Below are 20,175 nucleotides of genomic sequence, written 5' to 3'. Positions count from 1 at the left end.
ATCGCGACCGCTTTCCGATTGGCGTGTCGTTCAAATTTAGATCGCGCGGATATTGGCCACGAGGGGCCACGCTGCCCGTTTTAATCCCAGAAAATGAAAAGCCGAGGCGCCGTCTGGGATAATAAAAACGTGACGGGGATTGACGCGTCGATCGTCGTGCTCGAACCGGCGCGACGAGAGAGCTCGGCTCGGGGAGAAATGAGGGATAAGCGGAGACAGCGACGAGTACGTGTCGCGAGATCCGCGCAAACTTTCGCCGTCTCTCGCGAGGCGGACAGGAACAATTTGACAGGGTGGCACATGGGGAATAAAAGAAATGCACTCTCGTTCACATCAACACATATATTTTGTTTTTTTTTTGCTTGTTGCATACATACGATAAACAGTACAATGTTACGCGTTTCCTCGAGGTATGGTATACTAGAAAATTTTTCATTATCCACTACTACAATTGCTATTCGACATATTGTTTCGTCATATCTCTTCGACTTCGTGTACCTGCGTTAGCTATACGAGAATCGTTCAAGGGGAAGGGGAAGAAAGGAAAGGAGAACGGAAAAGGAGGATAACGGAAAGAAGAGGGAGACGGAACGAATTCGCGATACCGAGCGTGAGATACCGTTCCTCGTTTCTTTCACTCTCGGTCGGGGAAGGAGCGTCGCGCGTCCTCGTCGACGAGAGAAGAGCCCGGGGACTGGCGACTCCGGGGGGGGAAGAAGGCTTGGTCGGTTGCCGAGAAACGGACAGCCCGGACGGGGAAGATTCGCGAGTCGCGATCCCAACGTGATTACTCCCTGCGCGCGCCCCAATTCCGCTCGTCCCCGGTCAACCGTTAACAATGACAGCGACGACAGCAACGGAGACAGCGGTGAGTAAAACGTCAAGCGATCTCGGTAATCAGCAATTAATTCGTGTTCGCGGGACCCGCGCGACCGAGGCAACGTCTCAGGAAACGGGAATCCGTTCCGCGGAGTATTGTCATCCCGGCGAGCGAGCGGGGGAGAAGGGTAGAAAGAAGAGGATACAACGGACACACGTGTACGGAAAGTGCGAGACGCGGAGGACGATACGGCGCGCGTCGACCAAGCCCCCGATCGTTGGGAAGAAAATCCTCCCTCGTTCACTCCGGCTCACGAGACCTCGTTATTTCGGATTAATACATTCAAAGGAGAGCACGAATTCGCAGGTCACGCGCGCGCGCGAGAAGACACGTGTCATCGGCGTGAGAAAGATCGCGAGTCACCGCCGAGACCCGGTCGAGCCGAGGGTTGTCTCTCCCCGGGAAAGCCACCCTCTCCTCCCCCGACCCCTCGACTGAAACTCGACGACGAGCGTCGCGTTACAGCTGTAAGAAGTATTGCTATCGAGCGCTCCTCTCGACGGCCGCTGCGCGATACCAAGGCGCGTCTGGACCCGCAACTTGAGCGCGAGGAGGATCAGCGTGACACGCGAGGGAAACTTGGGGCGCGCGTCGACGAGAGCCGAGGAGCGATGGTTCGCGCGTCGGTCGCTCGGTACAGTTTGTTTTATATCTTTATCGCGCGAGAGGTGGATCTCCGCGGGTGGATACTCCTCCCTCGCGCTCGGCGCCGAAACAGAAACGGATATAAAATATACTTGACAATCTATGGCGCGACAATTGCTTCGGTCGCCCCCCGACCCCCGCCGACAGGGGCGAGCAGCGCGCGTCCGTGTCGCTCCCTCGGCCCTTCGATCGACGCCTCTTTACCTCGGTCAGTTTTAATTACGTCGCCGCGGACGATCGAGTCGCGACCGAAGGCGCACTGATGTAACATATCGATGCATCACACTGGTAACTTTACGGGCGACACGACGTAATAATAACGTTACAAATTTAGACGCGCTTTAACCGGAGACGCTTCGAGATATCCGTCGCCGCAAACTCGAGGATGCGTGACGTCCACGAGGAAGCGGAGGATATCCCGAGCCTCTGCGGGATCCGCCCGCGAGACATAGAAAAAATGCTCTCTCTCTCTCTCTCTCTCTCTCTCTCTCTCTCTCTCTCTCTCTTTAATCCTCTATTTTTCCGAGCGCTTCGTTCCCTCCCCCGCGACAACTTCCGACAATCGCTCCCCTTTCGCTCATGTATGTGTGTCTGTGTGTACGTGTGCGCCGATCTGTTTGTACAAATATATACAAAAGGAGCCGCCCGCGCGCGCGTGCGCGTGCCTAAGGGAGAAAAGGGCATCCCTTTCCGCGAGAGGATCGCACAATCGTCGCGCGGGAAAGGATCCCCCTCGGCGCGTCCAGCGAGTGCCTCTGCCTGCCTTTGTTCCTCCCCTTCACTCTTCGTCTTGTTTTTTTTTTATCGTTTAGACATAGCGAGTATGTGGTTCCTATTTTGACGGGCGTGCCTTTTTCATCGGTGAAAATGAAAAACCAAAAGGCCCACGACTTAAGGTCTAGCGCATAAACTAAAGGCGAAAGTGGACGTTGTACAGTCGGACATTACATCATATTACATAATCCGCCTTGCGGAGTGACTGGATGGCGCGGTGTGCTCACGTGTCTCACGTGACTCTTCTACTTTTTTTTCCTCTTGCTACTTTCCCCTTCCCGAAGACCGGACGAGCGCGATTGTAAGGAGCGCGGGTAAAGCGCAACGTCGTCGTGCGCCTTCGCGAGCGAGAAACCAGGTGAGGGAGACGTCGCGTGTCTCTGCGCGCCGGAAACAAGCGTCTTTCGAGAGGCGACGACCTAAAACTTCGTTCGCGAGAGAACAAAGAGAGAAATGAAAACAAAGAGACGAAAGAACAGAGAGAGACAGAGGATAGTAATAATTTAATGAGACAAAACGCAAAAACGAATATAGAGTTTTTGTACACTTAAAAAACGTTAAAAATTCTTTCAGTTATACGCTTTATTAATAATATAGGTATGTACACATATACATAATGTACAGAAAACCCGTGCGCTGGGTCCGAATGTCCGCCATATATGTTTATTATTTATATAATACAACGAGCGAAGAGTATAGGTAGAAAGAGTATACAAATGAAAGAATAAAAAAAAAGGGGGGACGACGATAAGACGCGGAGAGACGGTACTTGTCTCTCGCTTTAGTCATTAATTAAAAACCACGAGTTCCAACCGTTCGATTAGACGCGCGTGAAAAAAGAAAATAAAGTACAATGCGATCGCGTGCGTTTCGCGATACCAAGTCAATGTTTTCCGTTGCGAAGTGTGCGTGTGAAATGTGTTGTTGTACATTGTACATGGTGTGTCTGTGTCGGGAGTGTTGTGTGTAATGCATATGTTTCTGTAATGTCTGTACGTTGTCAATGTATGTGTGTGTGTGTAAAAGAACGCAAGCGATTATGCCCGCGTTCAATACAAGAGACAATGAAGAAAGGCATATCGAGCCTAAGTACAAACCCAACCGGGCAACAAATTATCAGCATCTTCAAATGCTGTCGCGATTTCAACGTCGCGCACTGCTCCTCTAATCCGCGAAAAATAACGCGCCGCTTCCGCCGTGTGTCAATTCAACCGCTCTGTACGAAATCCGTATGTACATGTGTCTAGCAGAACAATCGACCGCCAGTATGCAATTTGCCAAAGACTTCTTCTCAAAACCGGTTCGCAAAGGATAAAAACACCGTACGATATCATCGATCACATCGTCAAAACGCGTCATTAACCGCCGGCTTCGAACAAAATCAAATCGTCCACTTTCCCTCCCCCCAACCCTCTCTTTCTTTTACCCTCCCCTCTCATACTAGCCCCCCCTTATCATTGACGTCAACAACTTCGTGAGAATCCGTATCGCACCAGACAACGTCTTTGGCTCGAGTCGTTCGTTGGCTCTCCCGCGTGTCGCCAACGAGTCTTTTATCACCGTTACCAAAAGCGTTCGGTGAAACCCTTCACGGTTCCAACCATATAACAGCCCCTCTGTACATAGAGGGACAGAAAATTTGAGCCCTGATTCGACATTGAAAGAGGGTTCTTAAGTTTCTCTCTCCTTCTTGACTTTGAGCCCGGTGCCCGTGGTGTCCTCGCCCAGGATGGTGGCTATCTCACCCTGCATGAAGGCCCACGGTACCTGGCTGTTCGCCAACGGGCATTTCTCACCGCTCGGACAATAAACCTGAAACGAAAGGCAAGAACGGAGACCGATGAGTTACCGTTGATGGAAATACTTGGGGGAGGGCACATCAATGTGCGCGCGCGCGCGATGTCCAGGATACTCACCTCCGAGCCAGCACCCTGTCTCTTTATGCTGTCCCGACTGCACGGGAAGCAGAACTTGTGGTGCGGCACGCTGGGACACTGCACGAAGTGCGTGTCCTCCAGACGTTCCTGGCATAGCGTACACTTGAGGGTCGGCGCCGTCACCGGCTCAGCGCCTGCGGCTTGAGCTACCGCACCCTCCGAGGACGTTGTCACGGTTGTAGATGATACCTGCCTTGAACTGCTGGACCGTCTGCCCGATGAGCCTGCAAATTCGTACGATTTTTTGCGACCGTTACTTTGGTGTTCTTCGTTGCGCCGCTATCTTAGGAGAGGCTCGAGTTTAACATTTAAAAATGCTTTCTATAATCAGTTCGTCAATAAGCCCGATAAGACGCAGGTATATACTGCGCAAACATGAATGACCACGTCAAGACGACAGATAAAACGAACGAAGGCGTAGACAAATAGATAAGCACTGCCGCAATTACCTGAACTGTTCGGGCTGTGCTGGGAGCCTCTAGAAGCACTGCGTTGCTGAGCGTTCGCTGCCGTGGTCGGCGGACTTCTACTAGTAGGACTGGGATTGTTCGGAGGCTGCGGCACCGGTTCGGGCGATGTCAGATTGTCGGCGACTGACATTAGGGCGGCCATCGGTGACGGGCCGTTCGCCGTGCCCTGAAAGAGGAAGCATCACCGTCAGCTGGCACTCCAGGATTACAAGCTCACAATGGACTCGCGTAGGCGTTTGGCAGGCCAGAAGGCGCGCAGAAGCGCTGATCGCGCGCGGATAAATATGGACCGTCGCCCGTGAATGGGCCGGCCTAGCTGATAATTAGCTCGTGCGTACCTGATGATGATTCGACTGCGAGTTGTCGTTGGCGCTTTCCTGGCTCGGCGGCGGCGGCGGCGGAGGGCTCGTTCTTGGACGAAGAGGCGACCCTCCACCGTTGGCCGCGACATTGGCCGGCGCCAACGGTATGGACGGCCCGACATATGCACCTGAAAATGTACAACACCGTCAGGCGCGCGCTCTAATACGAGTATCACCGTAAGCACATGCAAAGTACCGAGCTCTGGGAACTTTTCGAGACGGATATTCAGGAGAGGATATTCACACAGCGTTTTAAGGGACACGCTCGGGAGGAGATGCGATAATTACGCAAACGTGCCAATTTTACAGTTGTCTTTCGTCTTTTCGCTCCCTACTTTCGATTTATTTGCCTTGCTCCGCTCTCGCTTTCTTTCTTCGAAGAATGTATGAGTCATCTTCGTCTCTTTTCTTTCACGATGCGACCGTGTCGCTCCGGCGACTTTTTAGGGTTTCTGAATAATTAATTTTTAACGTGCCTAGCAGAAAATAGCGACACCCCGCGATGTAATCAAGTGTAAACACACGTTATTCGGTGCGCTTTTTCTTGTTAATCGAAAGATTCCGCGAAAAGGAATGAATGGACACGGGAACGAAGGGAAGCTTGTCCTTGCCCACGTCCACTTCTTGCCGTGTGCAATCCGCGCGGAATGTTTCCCCCCTTATAATAATCGCCTTTGCAGCACAATGACTTCATTGGCGAGCAGAAATAAATGTCGTTTTTCCTCCTCGCCACCGACGCCGATAATGGCAGCGAAACGATTACGAGGAACGAGGCGAGAATAGAAGTTAATCGTTATCCGCGCACGTTAGATTACGTCAGTAAGCGTTTCCCGAGCTCGCTCGATGGACCTTGAATCGAGATCTCCGCGAGATCTCGATCCTAACAGCGGGTCTGCGCCTCGACCGGGAGAGATTCAGCAAGCTAAAATACCTCCTAGTCGCTACGAAGTTAAATATATTTGACCTTTGACTTCTCTTAGCAGAGAAGCGCCTGTTCCTGAAAATATTCTAGTATCAATTAACCGATATCGAACTAAATGGAAATCCAGGGTAAAAGCGTTCCTTATCGCTTCCGAGATAAATCTGCGTCGCGCGTCGAAACCTCGTGGATTCGTTACTCGCGGATTTTAACGCGCCTCGCGCGCGCGCTCGATAAGCGCCAGCGGGACCATTAATTTCTTAGAGGACACCTTTATCGCGGTGATATAACTAATACGCTTTTTATCGGCGTCTTATGCAAACAATAACGCAAATTCTCGGAGATGACAACATCGCGCGTGACGGCGACGGATGCCTCGTGTACGAAAAGCCGGTCTTACCCGCGACCGCAGACCTCTATACAGGGTGTCCCGGGAGGAAGGGTCAATATTCTGGGAGGTGGTAGTCTTGGTCATTTTAAGCAAAAATGGGGCATATATTCATATGAACATTTTTGCTTAAAATGACCGATACTATCACCTCTGAGTATTGACCTTTCTTCCTGGAACACCCTGTATAGTGCTAGACCGCTACCTTCGAGCTGAAAAGTGAGGCAAAAGTTTCATCATGTCTAGTTAGGTGAACAAAGTAGTAGAGGAAAGTCCTCTATTATGAGATAGGATTCTAATATGAGACAGTAGGTTTTCAACGTCCAAATTCAATGACAAATCTTTTTTCGCAACGATTACACGATCTAATCAATTTGCCACTAAACAAATTCTACGAACAGACGATGCCCATTAATTTAGTAAAAACTCCGCTATCTCGTATTAGGAGCCTGTCTCATAAAAGGGGACTTTTCTCTATGGCTGCATCGGTGTGTCACTGACAGACGGGTGCACACATACTGCTTTGTTTACCTAACGAGACACGGCCGGACTCTTGCCTCACTTTTCAGCTCGAAGGTAGCAGTCTAGTGGTGTGTAGAAGTCCGTGCCCGCGACAGCTGTAAATCCGCGCGTCGTCACGAGGCGGTGCATTTTGATAATGTTTACTCGGCGAGCCACTTAAAGAGGCAGCCGAGGCGATTAACACGCAGGTCGCATGCGAGCCGACGACCACGACAGCGGCGACGGCGGCGTATCATCGTCGCACGGCCACGTTACCGTATTGCGTCGTATCGTCATTGGCCTTCGACACGCGCCGATCGTTTACCCGATGTTTTATGTATCGCGGACCGATTGCTCCTTTCAGTCACCACGTTTTATCGTGTCACATGCAGCGTATATTTTCTGTCAACGCGTTACAGTCCCCGCGCGCATGTCTCCCCCATTTTTCTCTCTCGCCGTTCCCGTGGTCCGCGAGCCAAAGCGAGGAACGTCGCAATCGAGGGGGAGACCGCTGAGGGCATTGTGGTGTACAGATTTGCGGCATTACTGGGCATTACTAGACAATTTTTGGGCATTAGGCCCCCCCTTGCTGGGGCATTATAAAGATAAAATAAGATAATAAGACAAAGTAATGCCCACTGGGCATTAGTAGGCATTGGTGTATGTACAAGATTTTGGTCAGTTGTTTCCCCCTCGGTCGCGGTTGAACGATTCCGATAGTCGCGAAATGCTCGGTGCGCTGGTCGAGCGCAATCGAGGGCGAAATTTGGGCAAAATCACCGCTGCGAGCGCGCTCTTTCTCTCTCATCCGTGGAGAGATCTTTCCATCCCTCGTTTTCAAGAACTGCCATTTTCCGCCTTCGCGCAATAACAAAGCCTCCCTTTCACCCCCGGAGAAACGACAGGCCCTTTGTGTCGCGGTCCCGCTCGTAAGTCCGAAGCTTTCGTAATTTCCGCTTTTTACACATTCCGTTTGGCGCGCGCGTCGAGATGAATCTTCCGAGAATCGTCAGCGCGACTCGGCGGATCAAGTGGAGCGGGCTCGTTTCTGGGAACGAGCAGGCGCGCGATATAACGCGCATAACAAGCGCGACGAGCGTCCTTTTTCTCTTTCCTCAACGATTCGCCTGTAACACGTCTCGCTGCACCCGCCGTGCCACTCTAATCGCAGTCACGATCCGTCGCGCGAGCGAGCGGAATACATACTTGCTTCAATTACGCGCATTTGGCGCGACGCCTTTGTACGCCGAGCGGCTCCGTCTTCGGCCCTCCGCTCACGTACGGTCGTTACTCGTCAACGAAATACATTCCAGATACTCCTCCCCCCCCCTCCTCCCCCCGGGCATCCGGAACTTTCGAAACTTCGACGTCCACCGTCCCGGAACCCTCGGGCGCCTCGCGATTACGCTCGAGTAATTTGATAAGCGCCGATAAGTCCAACTTTGAGACGCGATATCCCGCATTTCAATTCCATGTTTAGCATATCGTGGCATGCCCGATATCGGCACGTTTTTTTGTTCTCCCTCGAGCGCGGTGCGCGCGGCGTTATCGCGGGGCCGAGAAAGGCGATTCGTCCACGCGTCTGTCCGCTCGATCGAAGCCGGGACTCGAGAACGGAGTATAAGACGTACCGATAGCGTTTGTTTAGGGTCAGAGCACAGAGCAACGTAACAGCTGACGACAAAGACGCAAGCGTAAACGTAGATAGCGCACAAGCTCCGGCGTAAATGTAACGCCGTGTGTAATTGGTGGCAAGTGCGACATACGCCAAGCGTATGGTTGTCGTAAGGTTGCTTTGACCCTTGAGGCCCGCGTCCACGATGCCAGAACTACGGTCCAAGTTCTAGTTCCGAGAAACGTGCGGCCAATCAACTCGCAGCTATTCCGTAAAAGCACCTGGACCAGGTTCTAGCATCGTGGACACGGGACCTCTACAAGGGGAGCTGGTCGGCGCTTGGTTCGCGCGTTCCTTCCGAAACGCCACGTGGCGCACGCGCACTGACCCTGGAACATCGCGCGAAAATAACGGCGGATGATTGACGCGATTATATCGGTAACCCCGGAAATTAATATGACTAATGGCAGGACACGCGGAACGAGAGGGGGGGGAGGAGAGACCGGTGTATCAATCGTCAACGTATGACACGCGTATCCGCGACGCCCGTGAACGGAATATGCTAATCCGCAGATAAAACCAGGAGTCCTGGTCCGCGATCTTGTTTTAAGTACGAGCCCGAGCAGAATGGGCTGTCTTGTGCTCTTAAAACAATGTTTTATGTTGTGGGCGATTAGATATTCTGGGAAGATTATTGAGCATACGATACTGAGATGCGCGAGATTGTTTGCGCAGGGGATCGTTGAACTTGGCTCCTAACAAAGGATCGATCATCGCTAGAAAGCCATCGCTGGATGGCTAAAATTACTATTGATACTGCTAGCCATCCAGACTAATTATTAAAGATAATTTCGTAAATTATTGATTGTTCATTTTTCAAAGACTATCCGTATTTTTCGTTCTCCATATCCTCCCACAATGCTTCAAATCTTTATCTTAGGGTAACGCACAATAACTGTCTGGTGACTCAAGAATATAAGAGAACAGCCATTCTGCTCAGGCCCTAAGCTGTAAAGTCTTAAGCCGTAAGAAATTAACCACGTTCGAAATCCCCTCTCGACGACCGCGTCGCGAGTATTCGAATGATGGGTGCGATTCGCGATCCCGCAAAGGAATCCCCTCCCCACCCATCCTTGTTTTTGCAAATAATGAAACGTCATCCGCGTCCGTCAAGCGCTATTTTTAACCGCGGAGCTGAAATACGCGCGCGGTGGCCGTGTATCAACACGCCTCCTGCGTAAGGCGCCTCCCGGTATATGTGCGATGCATCTCTCTCTCTCTCTCTCTCCCCCTCTTCAAGGGTTAGAGGTCCGGCGGCGGCGAGAGGAGAGACGCGAGGAAACGGCCCGTAGTTCGTGCCAACGGGGCGGCCGACTCGTTGCGGCGAGCGGGAAGAAGAATCATCATTCGGTCACGGCTGTTCGCGGTGACACGCAATCCCGGCGCGGCGCGCAGAGATACGCGCCGTCCCTCCGCCGCCGCCGTAGTATGACGGCGTGTACGCGCGGCGAGCGAGTCACCGAGGCCTCGCCCGCGGCATACGGGGAGAGCGGAGGGTTGGGGGGGGGGGGAAGAGAAGGACAGATAGAGTGCCACCGGGTAGACGTGTGACCGGTACTTTTCCGTGACGGCTCCGATAGAGCGCAGAGGACCGGCGGCGTCTCTCCGTCCCCGCGAGATCGCGCGAGAAGGAAGAGGAGCGTTGGCGCGGCGCGGCGCGGCGAGGAGAGGAAAACGTACGCACGCGCGCGTCGTGTCTCTCTCTCTCTCTCTCTCTCTTGCTCTCTCGTCCGCTCGCTCTTTCTTTCCGTAACCGCGACACATCGCATCACGCACGTAGGCGGTCGCGGCTTAGTCACACTCGATCAGGGCCGTGCCGAGCGTGCGCTCGCGATTTATTCGGAGCGTGCTTTCGCGTTACGCGCGCGCGCGCCGCTCCTCGGTTTCCTCGGAACGACTGCGCGGCAACTCTCGCCGTTTCCCGGTAAACGAACCTGTCCCCGTCGCCGTTTTCGGACGTGCAATTTGGCCGCGCGCGGAAAGCACGCGGGCCGAAAGCCCGGGTAGAGCAGAAGCGACGAACGCTCGCGCGAGCAACGCGGCGCGGGGAAACTTGCGCGCTCTAGGAGTGAAAACGATCAGCAGCGAGACAAACGCGTGTTTACGGATCACGGCACGCGCGTCGATCCCTCCCTAACGTCGGGAGAATTTTTCCCCGGAATTACCCGCACGGAATGAAATGATCTCGGAATTTCCGCGGGATCGAAGCGAGCAATTTTTCCAACCTTTGTCTCTCGGATTCCGTTCCTCGGTCTCGCGTTTCCGCCTTTATAATGAAAACTACAGGTGTTGCCCCGTAATCTCGACGCTCAAGCGAGATATTTCCCTTCGCTGCGAGCGAAGCCTCGGCCGATTCCCGTACCGTTCGCTCTATCCGATAACACCAAGTTTAGTCCTTAGGGAGGGGGGAAAAAGCAGTAATCTAATCGGACGCCCCGTCAGGTGCGTCACACATCGAGCGTTTGCTAACCCGAAGAGTCTAACTGCATAGAAATGCAGCTCGCGCGGCCGCGCGCGTTCGGTAAAATTGAAAAGCTTAACGTCGCAAACAGAATGCAGAATTATACACATCGTTATCGGAGTGAATTTTTACGGTGCGGTAACTGGCGGTTACGCGATTGCGCCAATAGCGCGCGGCGATAGAAAAATGCGCATTTATACGACGCTCGCGCCGCCCGTTTCTGTCGCTGAAATAAAATTTTATTATTTTCGATGACTCACGGTTTAAAACGCACGAGCCGAGGCAGTGATTCAAATAGACGTCTCACGCGCGTTTCCTCCTCGAGTGTGAAGCGGCAAAGGCGCGTATCGCCCGCGGCCGCGCGAAGATTGGAATCTTCATTCCAGAAGAAGCCGATGCCGAAGTAATCTTATCGCGCTTATACCAAAAGTTTCACCCCTCAGCCCGCTTTATCTCTCGAGGGTGTAAACATTGTTAAATTTCTACACCGTGAATTATCTCGTTACGTGCGCGAGATATCGCGAGGAGTCGGCAGCACCTGCGGTCACGTTGGAAAATTCATTTGCCAGCTGCGCTTCCGCTTCTCCCCTTTCTCCAACTTTTCCAAAAAAGCTTCGTTCCCAGACTGACGTTTTGTACAGTGACGGACAGAACGGTCGCGACATCTTTTCTTTTTAACGAGTTTAGGGACGCGCGTCTAGATTCAGGGGTTACGTCCCGAAATTTTGCTCGAGGAATGTTCCACTCGGCGGCCATTCCGAAACCACTTTGAGCGTTCCCGATCTATTTCTCGAGTACACCCGGAGAAAGAGCTTCTTTCAAATCGTACAGAGTTTCTTTGATACGATCGAAATGCCCGACGAATCGAGTCACGAGCCTTTACGAAACGTTGGGACGTGAATTCGCACGTCCCTGGACGGTGCGTGTAGTGGCCTTGTTTCGAAAGTACAATCCCTCCGCAGGCACGTCAGCGTCGTCGTCGTCGTCGTCGATACACAGCGTTTATGTTTGCCGCGCGCGTGCACGCGCTCGCTCCGCCGTATACGCGCACATAAAACTCGTCCCGATGACGTAGGGCAGGAGAGCCAAGTGTCTATCCGTACGCGATCGATCGGCCGCTCACAATACGTAACGATCGTTGCGAAAACCGCGACACTCGTCGAGAGGTTTGCTATCTCTCGCCAACGCATCCTACGATTCGCGCTGCGCGCAGCATCCTGGAGCTTGGCCTCGCCGTTCGTTCTCCTTTCGTTCTTTTTGGAAATTTAGGGCCCAAGCAGAATGGCTGCCTTGTACTCTTAGGCCGGGTCTACAATAGGTGTAGTAAGCCTTAAGCCGTAAGAAATCGATCAATCACAAGCGATTATTCTCCTCACTTCAGACTGTGATTGGTCAATTTTTCACGGCTTACGGCTTACTACACCTATTGTAGACCCGGTCTTAAGACGTAAGACAGTTAAGCCAACGGCACACTATTTTTCCTGGATCGCTTGCGAGAGCCAATCAGGATTCAGCCTTAAGTCATCCGTTTTAAAACTCTGCGTCCTTATTGTCTCTCGCAAGCAATCCAGTAGGAAAAATAGTATCGTGTGCCGTTGGCTTTATTGTGCATTACCTCAAGACAAAGGCTTAAAACATAGAACGTTGTCTCAAGGCTGTCTTAAGGGTATAAGACAGCCCATTCTGCTCAGGCCCTTACGTTCAATCAGTTACGGGGATAATCCACTTGTCTCAGGAAGAGAGGAAAAATGCCGGGCGATCAACAAGTATCATATTATATTCCTTCGACAAATAGCGAGCCGCGATATGTGACACGGAATAACGTATTCACGTGACACAGAATAAATAAATATTGACGGTTCGCGGTTGTCGAGCGGGATCTTGTAAATATTTATGTTAAATTCTGTGAGCGTTGACGGAGTGACGCGGTCGGAGTGACTTCGACTAAACCGCGGTTAACCTAATCGGCGATTAATTCAACCGGCAGAACTTTGAAAAGGTGGCACCTAACTTCGCAGATGTACACTGAGGAAGAAAAGCGTTGAGTCAATAGAATATTTCTCGATTCGACTACGTGCGCGATCTGCCAGGCAAATGTTTGTTAAATCAAAAACTATACTTTTTCAAATAAAGTATGTAAGTTTAATTGAGAGCCATATATGCGAATTAAGGAAATGCCAAACGTATTTAGTAGTGTCGGCAACTTTCTTTTTCTCAGTGTAAGACGAGGGGGGAAACTGCTGTGGACATTGTGGTGTACAGGTTTGCGACATTGCTGGGCGTCACTGGGCATTACTAGACATTTTGCGGGCGTTAGTTTGGGCACGAGGAGGAAACCGCTGAGGGCATTGAGGTGTACAGATTTGCGGCATTACTGGGCATTACTAGACAATTTTTGGGCATTAGTTTGGGCATCAGGCCCCTTGCTGGGGCATTATAAAGATAAAATAAGATAAAACAAGATAAAGTAAGATAATACGACAAAGTAATGCCTACTGGGCATTAGTAGGCATTGGTATACAAGATTTTGGTCAGCGGTTTCCCCCTCGGTGTAAGATTTATCCTCGACTTAAGCCAACGGCACACGATACTATTTGTTCCTACTGGATTGCTTACGAGAACCAATCAGGGTTTAACCTTCGGTTAGACTCTGCATCCTGATCGGCTCTCGTGAGCGATCCAGTAGGAAAACTGGTACCGTGTGCCGTTGGTTTTATACTCGGACGCCTGAATCCCGCACTCGGATCGCGTCTATCGCCTCCGATTTCGATCCGTTCGACATGGAGAAAGACGCACGGCGCGGCCCCGTGAATACGGGAACAAAGTCTTCGGTTTGCCCTCCCCCCCCCCCCCCAACGTCCGTCGTCCAGCACGTACGCGAGCGTGAGTCGCGCACGGTTCAGCCGGTCGTGAAACAGGACCAGTCGACGGACCGTATCAGCCGTCGCTCTCTTGCCGCATGATTGATCGCGACTGACGTCGCCGCACGGGAAACTGGACTGACGTAACGTACGTGCTTAACGTTCGCGAAGCGAGACGCTCTCGCGCAAACGAGCCACGCGGATCACGTACGGTTTAATCGCGGGGGTAATTCCGGCGCCGGGGACTCGGGCGCCGATCCCTCTCCTCCGTTTAGCATTCCGCTAATCCATTATTGATACGTTAACTCGCGTGAGAAGCCGCGCCATTAATGCGAACTACGAAGAACGAATCTGAGAGATTCGCGAGCGAGTTCTCAATAATGAGAAAGTCGATGGAATCTGGCGGTACACACGTCGTTACGGGATACGGCGGTGCTCGTGACGCGATACCGCCACGCGTAACAAGCGCGAGATCGTCGGTGATGTCAAATTGCATAAAACCGAGGGGCAACCCGCCGTGGGCATTGTGGTGCACAGATTTGCGGCATTGCTGGGCATTGCGAGGCATCACTAGGCATTTTTTTCGGGCATTAGGAATTATCCCTTGCTGGGATAGAAAGATAAAACAAGATAAATAAGCAAACAAAGTGCATAAGGCTCCGATGTGAAATCACAGGTACGAAGTAACAAAGGATATACAAGAGCCAAGACGGATGATAGTGCCTGAATGATTTTAATTTTTAACTTCGTTGCGAAAAATTCACCTCGGCCATGGTTTGAACCTGGACCGACCTCCCTCTCACTAGGCGGTAGATAAATGAGATACGATAAGATAATAAGATAAAGCAATGCCCACTGGGCAGTAGTAGACATTGGTGTACATGATTTTGATCAGCGATTTACCCCGCAGCGATTTCTTCACTCTAGACGAGCGTCCGAGGGGTAAACCGCCGAGGGCATTGTGGTGTACAGATTTGTAGAATTGCTGGGCATTACTAGGCATCACTTGGCATTTTCGTTAGGGAAAAACAATAAAGAAATAAGGAATAAGATATGGTAAAAGGGAATACTATGAGGAAGCTGTGGATGGAAAGAGAAAGCAGGTTGCAAATTTTAAAGAGAGAAAAAGGAGAGAAAGAAGAGGAGAAAGAGGAAGCAATGTAAATATATAAGATCAATACAAGACTAATAAAGTATAAATGAGGAATATAAGATCCATACAAGTGTAAATACAAAAAGGCTAAAAATTTACTATATAGAATAAAGCTAAGCTTAGAAACTGAGAAAAATGATGATAAAAATGCAGGTCCAGGCATTAATGGCTGCACGTGATTTTGGCCAGCGGTTTACCCCTCGTAGAAAACGCATTTGAAGAGATAGAAATTATTGAAGCACAGGTTACAGTTAACTGATTAAATCAGTACTCGAATTCCCGGTAAAGCGAAGGGTAAATAATGGACATTGACGTTTGGGAATTTTTAGAACGAACACAGCGCCGGACGTGCCACGAGGTGTAACAGCAGAGAATTAAGTTGCCACTGAAACTTATAAGAGTTACAAGTGTGGTTCATTCGCGGGATTATCAGTTTCCATTAAGGCAGACGATTCTGTCGGCGCGCGCGGGAGCATCCGTACGTTTTTGCACAGCACGCCCCAATGATGAATGACAATATCCAGAATAACGTGGATACAAACGCGAGAAACTGTCGATTACGAGATCGGGTAACGTCATTCGGGGAAGTGGATTTTCCGCAGCGTCTGATTCTGTCGAAATGAAGAGATTAACGAGAGATACTTCTTATTAAACGATAAAATTACATCAAGTTCATCCGATTACGACGTTATTACGTTGGAAAATTTAAGCGAAAGCGATATCTTTGTTACACACGTTATTCTTATACGCGAGACTAAACGTTTCCCATATTCGCGGCATTAAAAGTCGTGCTCGCTGGCAATTTTATTTCAATCCTTGTTAGAAGTACGCAGTACCCTCGCTCGTGGATTATCGGAAGTTGTTCTCGCGATGTAGAATATCAAGCGATACGTCGTCGAGCGAATCGAGCGAGCATTTAGTTGCGAAAGATCAATAATCGATGGCCGAATCGAACAACAAGCGGAATTTCTCCGGATCTCAAAGGCTCTTTTCTCTCTCGCTCCTTCCTCTCCCCCCCCCCTCTCTCTCTTACGATCTCCGCGTTTATTTCCAGACCCCAATCTTTGCCAGCGGTAATCTATTTTTATCGGAACTCGCGTATACGTAAAACGTTGAACGCTGTCTTTTGAACGGAAACAGTAACCTCAAGGATAAAAAAAGCTCGGCAGGAAAAACAAGCAAATCCCGCTTCTCCGATGGGCGATTTTTTTCCCCCCTCGGCTACTCGGCTGCAACAGTATTTTCACGATGGTAACACGATGTAACCGCATCCCGCGCATCACGGCTAACCACCGATATCCCCTACAGCCCCCCCCCGTCCCCCGAAAGACGTAGCGATGAATCTCTCGCGTAAAAATCCTCGGATACGGAGTTGGGATTTTTACACACTTTCCCATTCCTTTTTTAAAACGCTTTCTCATTCTTTTTTTTGAAACACTTTCGAGCACGTCCTGTCGCTGTCAGGAAAATTCGTAACGTTGCGACTGCAGCACGCCCACTCGATCGTGAATCTTTTCTTCTAGCGTGAACTCGCGAAAAGTGAGATATTTCATTGAAGAATTTCCCTACTTGTCAATGAAACTTTTCACCTTCCACGAATTCGCGCTAGAGAAAGATTCATGACCGAGCCCCAGTTTCGAAGTTCGTTATGCGTTCTGTAAAATTTTCCACGGGGAAATTTCGGTGAGCGGCGATACGAGCTATCCTGCGAGGGGTAAACCGCTGAGAGTGCATTATGGTGTACATATTTGCGGCATTACTGGGCATTATTAGGAATTTTTTGGACATTAAGCCTTATTAGGGCATTCTAGAGATAATATAAGATAGAACAAGATAAATAGAATAAAATAAGACAATAAAGTGATGCCTCCTAGATGAGACGGAGATGCCAAGTCTCGAACGAGACCTATTTCTGCGATTATCGGACGCGTGATCGGTGGCCTCTCGAATTTAACAGGGCGATGCAAAATATTTTAACGGAGCGCGCACAGGCGGACTCGAGCGCGTTGAATAACAGCGAGATAACGCCGGCGGTTCGCGATCGCTGATTATCTCGCGGCCGCTATCGGGTGAGATAACGCGACTGATACCAGACGGCGCGACAATATATTATATATTCAGCTGTTTGCGTGGCGTTCCACGTCATCGGGTGTCTCGAAAACATCGCGGGCGCGCGTTTCCAATCTCCACCAGGTTATCGCCCTCAGAGATTTATTACTCATGGACGTGCGGGGCGCGTTTGTTATCCGTATAAACTGCGTTTTCAGCGGAGCGTTCCCTCTTTATTTCGCAGCGTAACAACGGCGGATCAAAAGCGAGGAAATTTACGCGGTTCATTTTACGGTCGGAGCGGGACATTATTACCGGCAGCTCGGAATTTGCCTGGATAATCTCGCTAGGGCCGGTGTTTCATTTTCTGATTAGCCAGAGGTTAGTCTCGACTCTCTCTCTCTCTCTCTCTCTTTTTATATTATTATCTGAGAAGAGACAGAGAATCAATAATCAAGCCTTTTGTCGACATTAACCGGCCGGCGTTTTAATACAGAAAATTTATTGCGGAAGACACTATCTCAGCCAGGATTGAACCTGGACTTTCCCCACTCTCTAGGCGGGCGTCTTACATCGCAAACGGGAGACGCGGTCTCTCGAAGAATTGAGATGAGTAACAATTTAGATAGCCTCGAACGAGTCCACTTATTCCCAGTAGAAGATCCCGGCAATTCGGAGCGTCAAAATAACGGTCGGCGAGCAAGGTCACCGTGCCGCTCACGCGCGCGCGCGCTCGCACCATCGGGTTGGATTAGGTAAGGTTGGGATAGGATTACGCGACACCGACGTCGCCGTCATCGTCGCTGCATCGTCAATGGGCCGGCCCGGCGCGCGTATCTCCGCCGGCGCGAGGAGCGGCGATACGCGAGCAGAGAGAAAAGGGGGACACGCTACAGTTATCCCGGCGAAATGTCACGGCGCGCCGCACCGAACGGCGGAGACAACCTCGAGGGGGGGACGACCGGTTTTGTCGCCGCGATGCGACGAGATGCGACGGGAGGACGGACCGGAGGATCGCGCGTCACGGGAAAAAAGAACGACTCCTCGTCCGCGAGGGAAGCTGCGTCGCGAAGCGGGCAGAGAGACAGAGGCATGCAGAGACAAAGACAGAGAGAGAAAAGGGGGGAGGGAGGGAGGGGGGAGAGAGAGAGAGAGAAAGAGAGAGAGAGAGAATCAAAATCATTATCATTATTTATTACACGCTCTGGGACAAGTACACTGAAAAAAACATCTGGTAGATTCAACCAGTCTGTTAGAAAATGGACGAATCAGAATTCCTTTAGGATTTACCAAATGTGTAGTGAAGTCTGGCAAACTTCTGGTTATGAAATATCGAGCCCTGTCGTGCTAACTAGAAATTCTCTTTGGTTTAGCCAAAATACATTCTATCGTACACGTCTTGTTGGTACAATCAACACATTTTTCTCAGTGATAGAAAGAGTCGTTGCAAAAAGTTAACTGTGAGTGAATGGTGCATGTGAGTTAGAAGTTGCGATAAGAATATAAAAAGAGATAAGATAGATATGAAATCGCATAGTAGAGAGAATGAATAAAGTGGCTTGTAACAGAAAATCCCAAGCTGGAATAATGCATTAGAGCAGAGCGCTGAATGCAAAATTATACTGTTATATTAACCCGATATACAAGATAACGTTCCACATATCAAGTCAGTTGTCAAATTACAAAATTATACAATATAGAGAGAGAAAGAGAGAGAGAGAGAGAGAGAACGCACTCGTCTGTCAGTTACGCAGCGGAATGCGATCGAACGTTGCGCGCGCAAGGCCGCGTGCGTGTCGAAGTTTGGCACTTCCGGCGCGATCCTCGATCGAGCAGTCCCCGGGATTTCCGCGACGCGGCTTCGCTCCGTCCGGAATCTCCTCAAGAGGGAAACTGATCCGGCGATCGCTCCGTTCATTCATTTCCCTCGCACGCGCGCGCGCAGGACACGAGTAAACCCTTTACGTCCATTCTGATGACAGCCCACGTGTTTTTCGCCGGCGACAATGGGTCTCGTTCGTTACGACTCCGAACTGACCGCGCTAGTTTAGAGTTCAATCTCGTTCCTTCCAGTGCGGGGGGGGGGGAAGAGACAAACTCTGGACTGGCGCGGCCGGTTGAGCTGTAAAAACCCAGGCCCAATGGATTCGTAAACTTGATTGGAGTACCCTAGTAGCACGGTGCATTCGCTAAACACTGGCCCAATGCAACCAAACGTCGGGTCAATGTTTAACCAATGTTTGGCTAACGCACTGTGCTACCAGGGTACGCTCTTAGCCGAGGGGAAACCGCTGACCAAAATCTTGTACACCAATGCCCACTGATGCCCGGTGGGCATTCCTTTATCTTATTTTATCTTTATAATGCCCAAAAAGTGCCCAGTGATGCCGCAAATCTGTAACACCACAATTGCCCTCGGTGGTTTACCCCACGTTAAAAGCATACGCCAGTCGGATTCGAGATTTTTACAACAGTTGGACAGCAACTTTTTCCGCCGAACGCGGCCGATCGGTTCTCCGGTGCCGCGCGCGCCACGTCGAGACGCAGCAGGGAAGAATCCGCGGGCGCGAAGTCACTCCGCGGTGGCGAGCGTGCTCCCAAAGACTTATCATGCTCCGCGTGCTTCGCGAAGTGACGAAGGAGGAGGAGGAGGAGGAGGAGGAGGGGTAGGAAGGGCCTGGGCTCGTCATCTCCCCATATCTCACGGCGCGTAACACCCGTAACTGCGACGCGGCGCGAACGGTCGTCCGCGGCGCGAAAAACCCTCGGCCCTCGCGCGCGCCGGGACATTCGCTCGTTATCGTGCGACCGGCGGAGCGCAACACAACGGTCTCATTCATCGGGTATAAATACGGCGGCGGGGCGTGACGTCATCCGATTGAGCACGTCACGACGACACGGCAGCGGAACGCGTGTGTATCTTTTGGTCGTCCCATCACGTGCTCGACGTACGTCTCTTTTGTACGCGTTCGGACGCCGATCGAAGACAGAGAGCTAGAGATAGGGACGAGGGGCGAAGGGGTGAAAAAAAGAGAGAGAGAAAGAGAGAGAGAGAGAGAGAGAGAGAGAGAGAGAGAGAGAGAGAGAGAGAGAGAGAGAG

The 20,175-nt window shown here is 51.0% G+C and overlaps 1 protein-coding gene across 1 annotated transcript in view; it reads right to left on the bottom strand.

Moving 5' to 3' along the window:
- Positions 1-327: 327 nt before the first annotated feature.
- The window catches only part of LOC105569710 (interferon regulatory factor 2-binding protein 1), a 22,479-nt gene continuing 2,631 nt past the window's right edge, over positions 328-20,175 (bottom strand). Inside the window, exons 2-5 of the mRNA XM_012026384.1 lie at positions 5,045-5,196; positions 4,686-4,872; positions 4,216-4,460; positions 328-4,111 (exon numbers count right to left, since the gene is read on the bottom strand). Coding sequence (XP_011881774.1) covers positions 3,971-4,111; positions 4,216-4,460; positions 4,686-4,872; positions 5,045-5,196 — 725 coding nt within the window. The 3' untranslated portion in view covers positions 328-3,970. The remainder of the gene's footprint in view (positions 4,112-4,215; positions 4,461-4,685; positions 4,873-5,044; positions 5,197-20,175) is intronic.

The sequence above is a fragment of the Vollenhovia emeryi genome, unplaced genomic scaffold (genome assembly GCF_000949405.1).
Source record: "Vollenhovia emeryi isolate VEMERY1.0 unplaced genomic scaffold, V.emery_V1.0 DF939123.1, whole genome shotgun sequence".
Taxonomy (NCBI): Eukaryota; Metazoa; Arthropoda; class Insecta; order Hymenoptera; family Formicidae; genus Vollenhovia; species Vollenhovia emeryi.
This window is presented reverse-complemented; position numbering and strand designations above follow the sequence as displayed.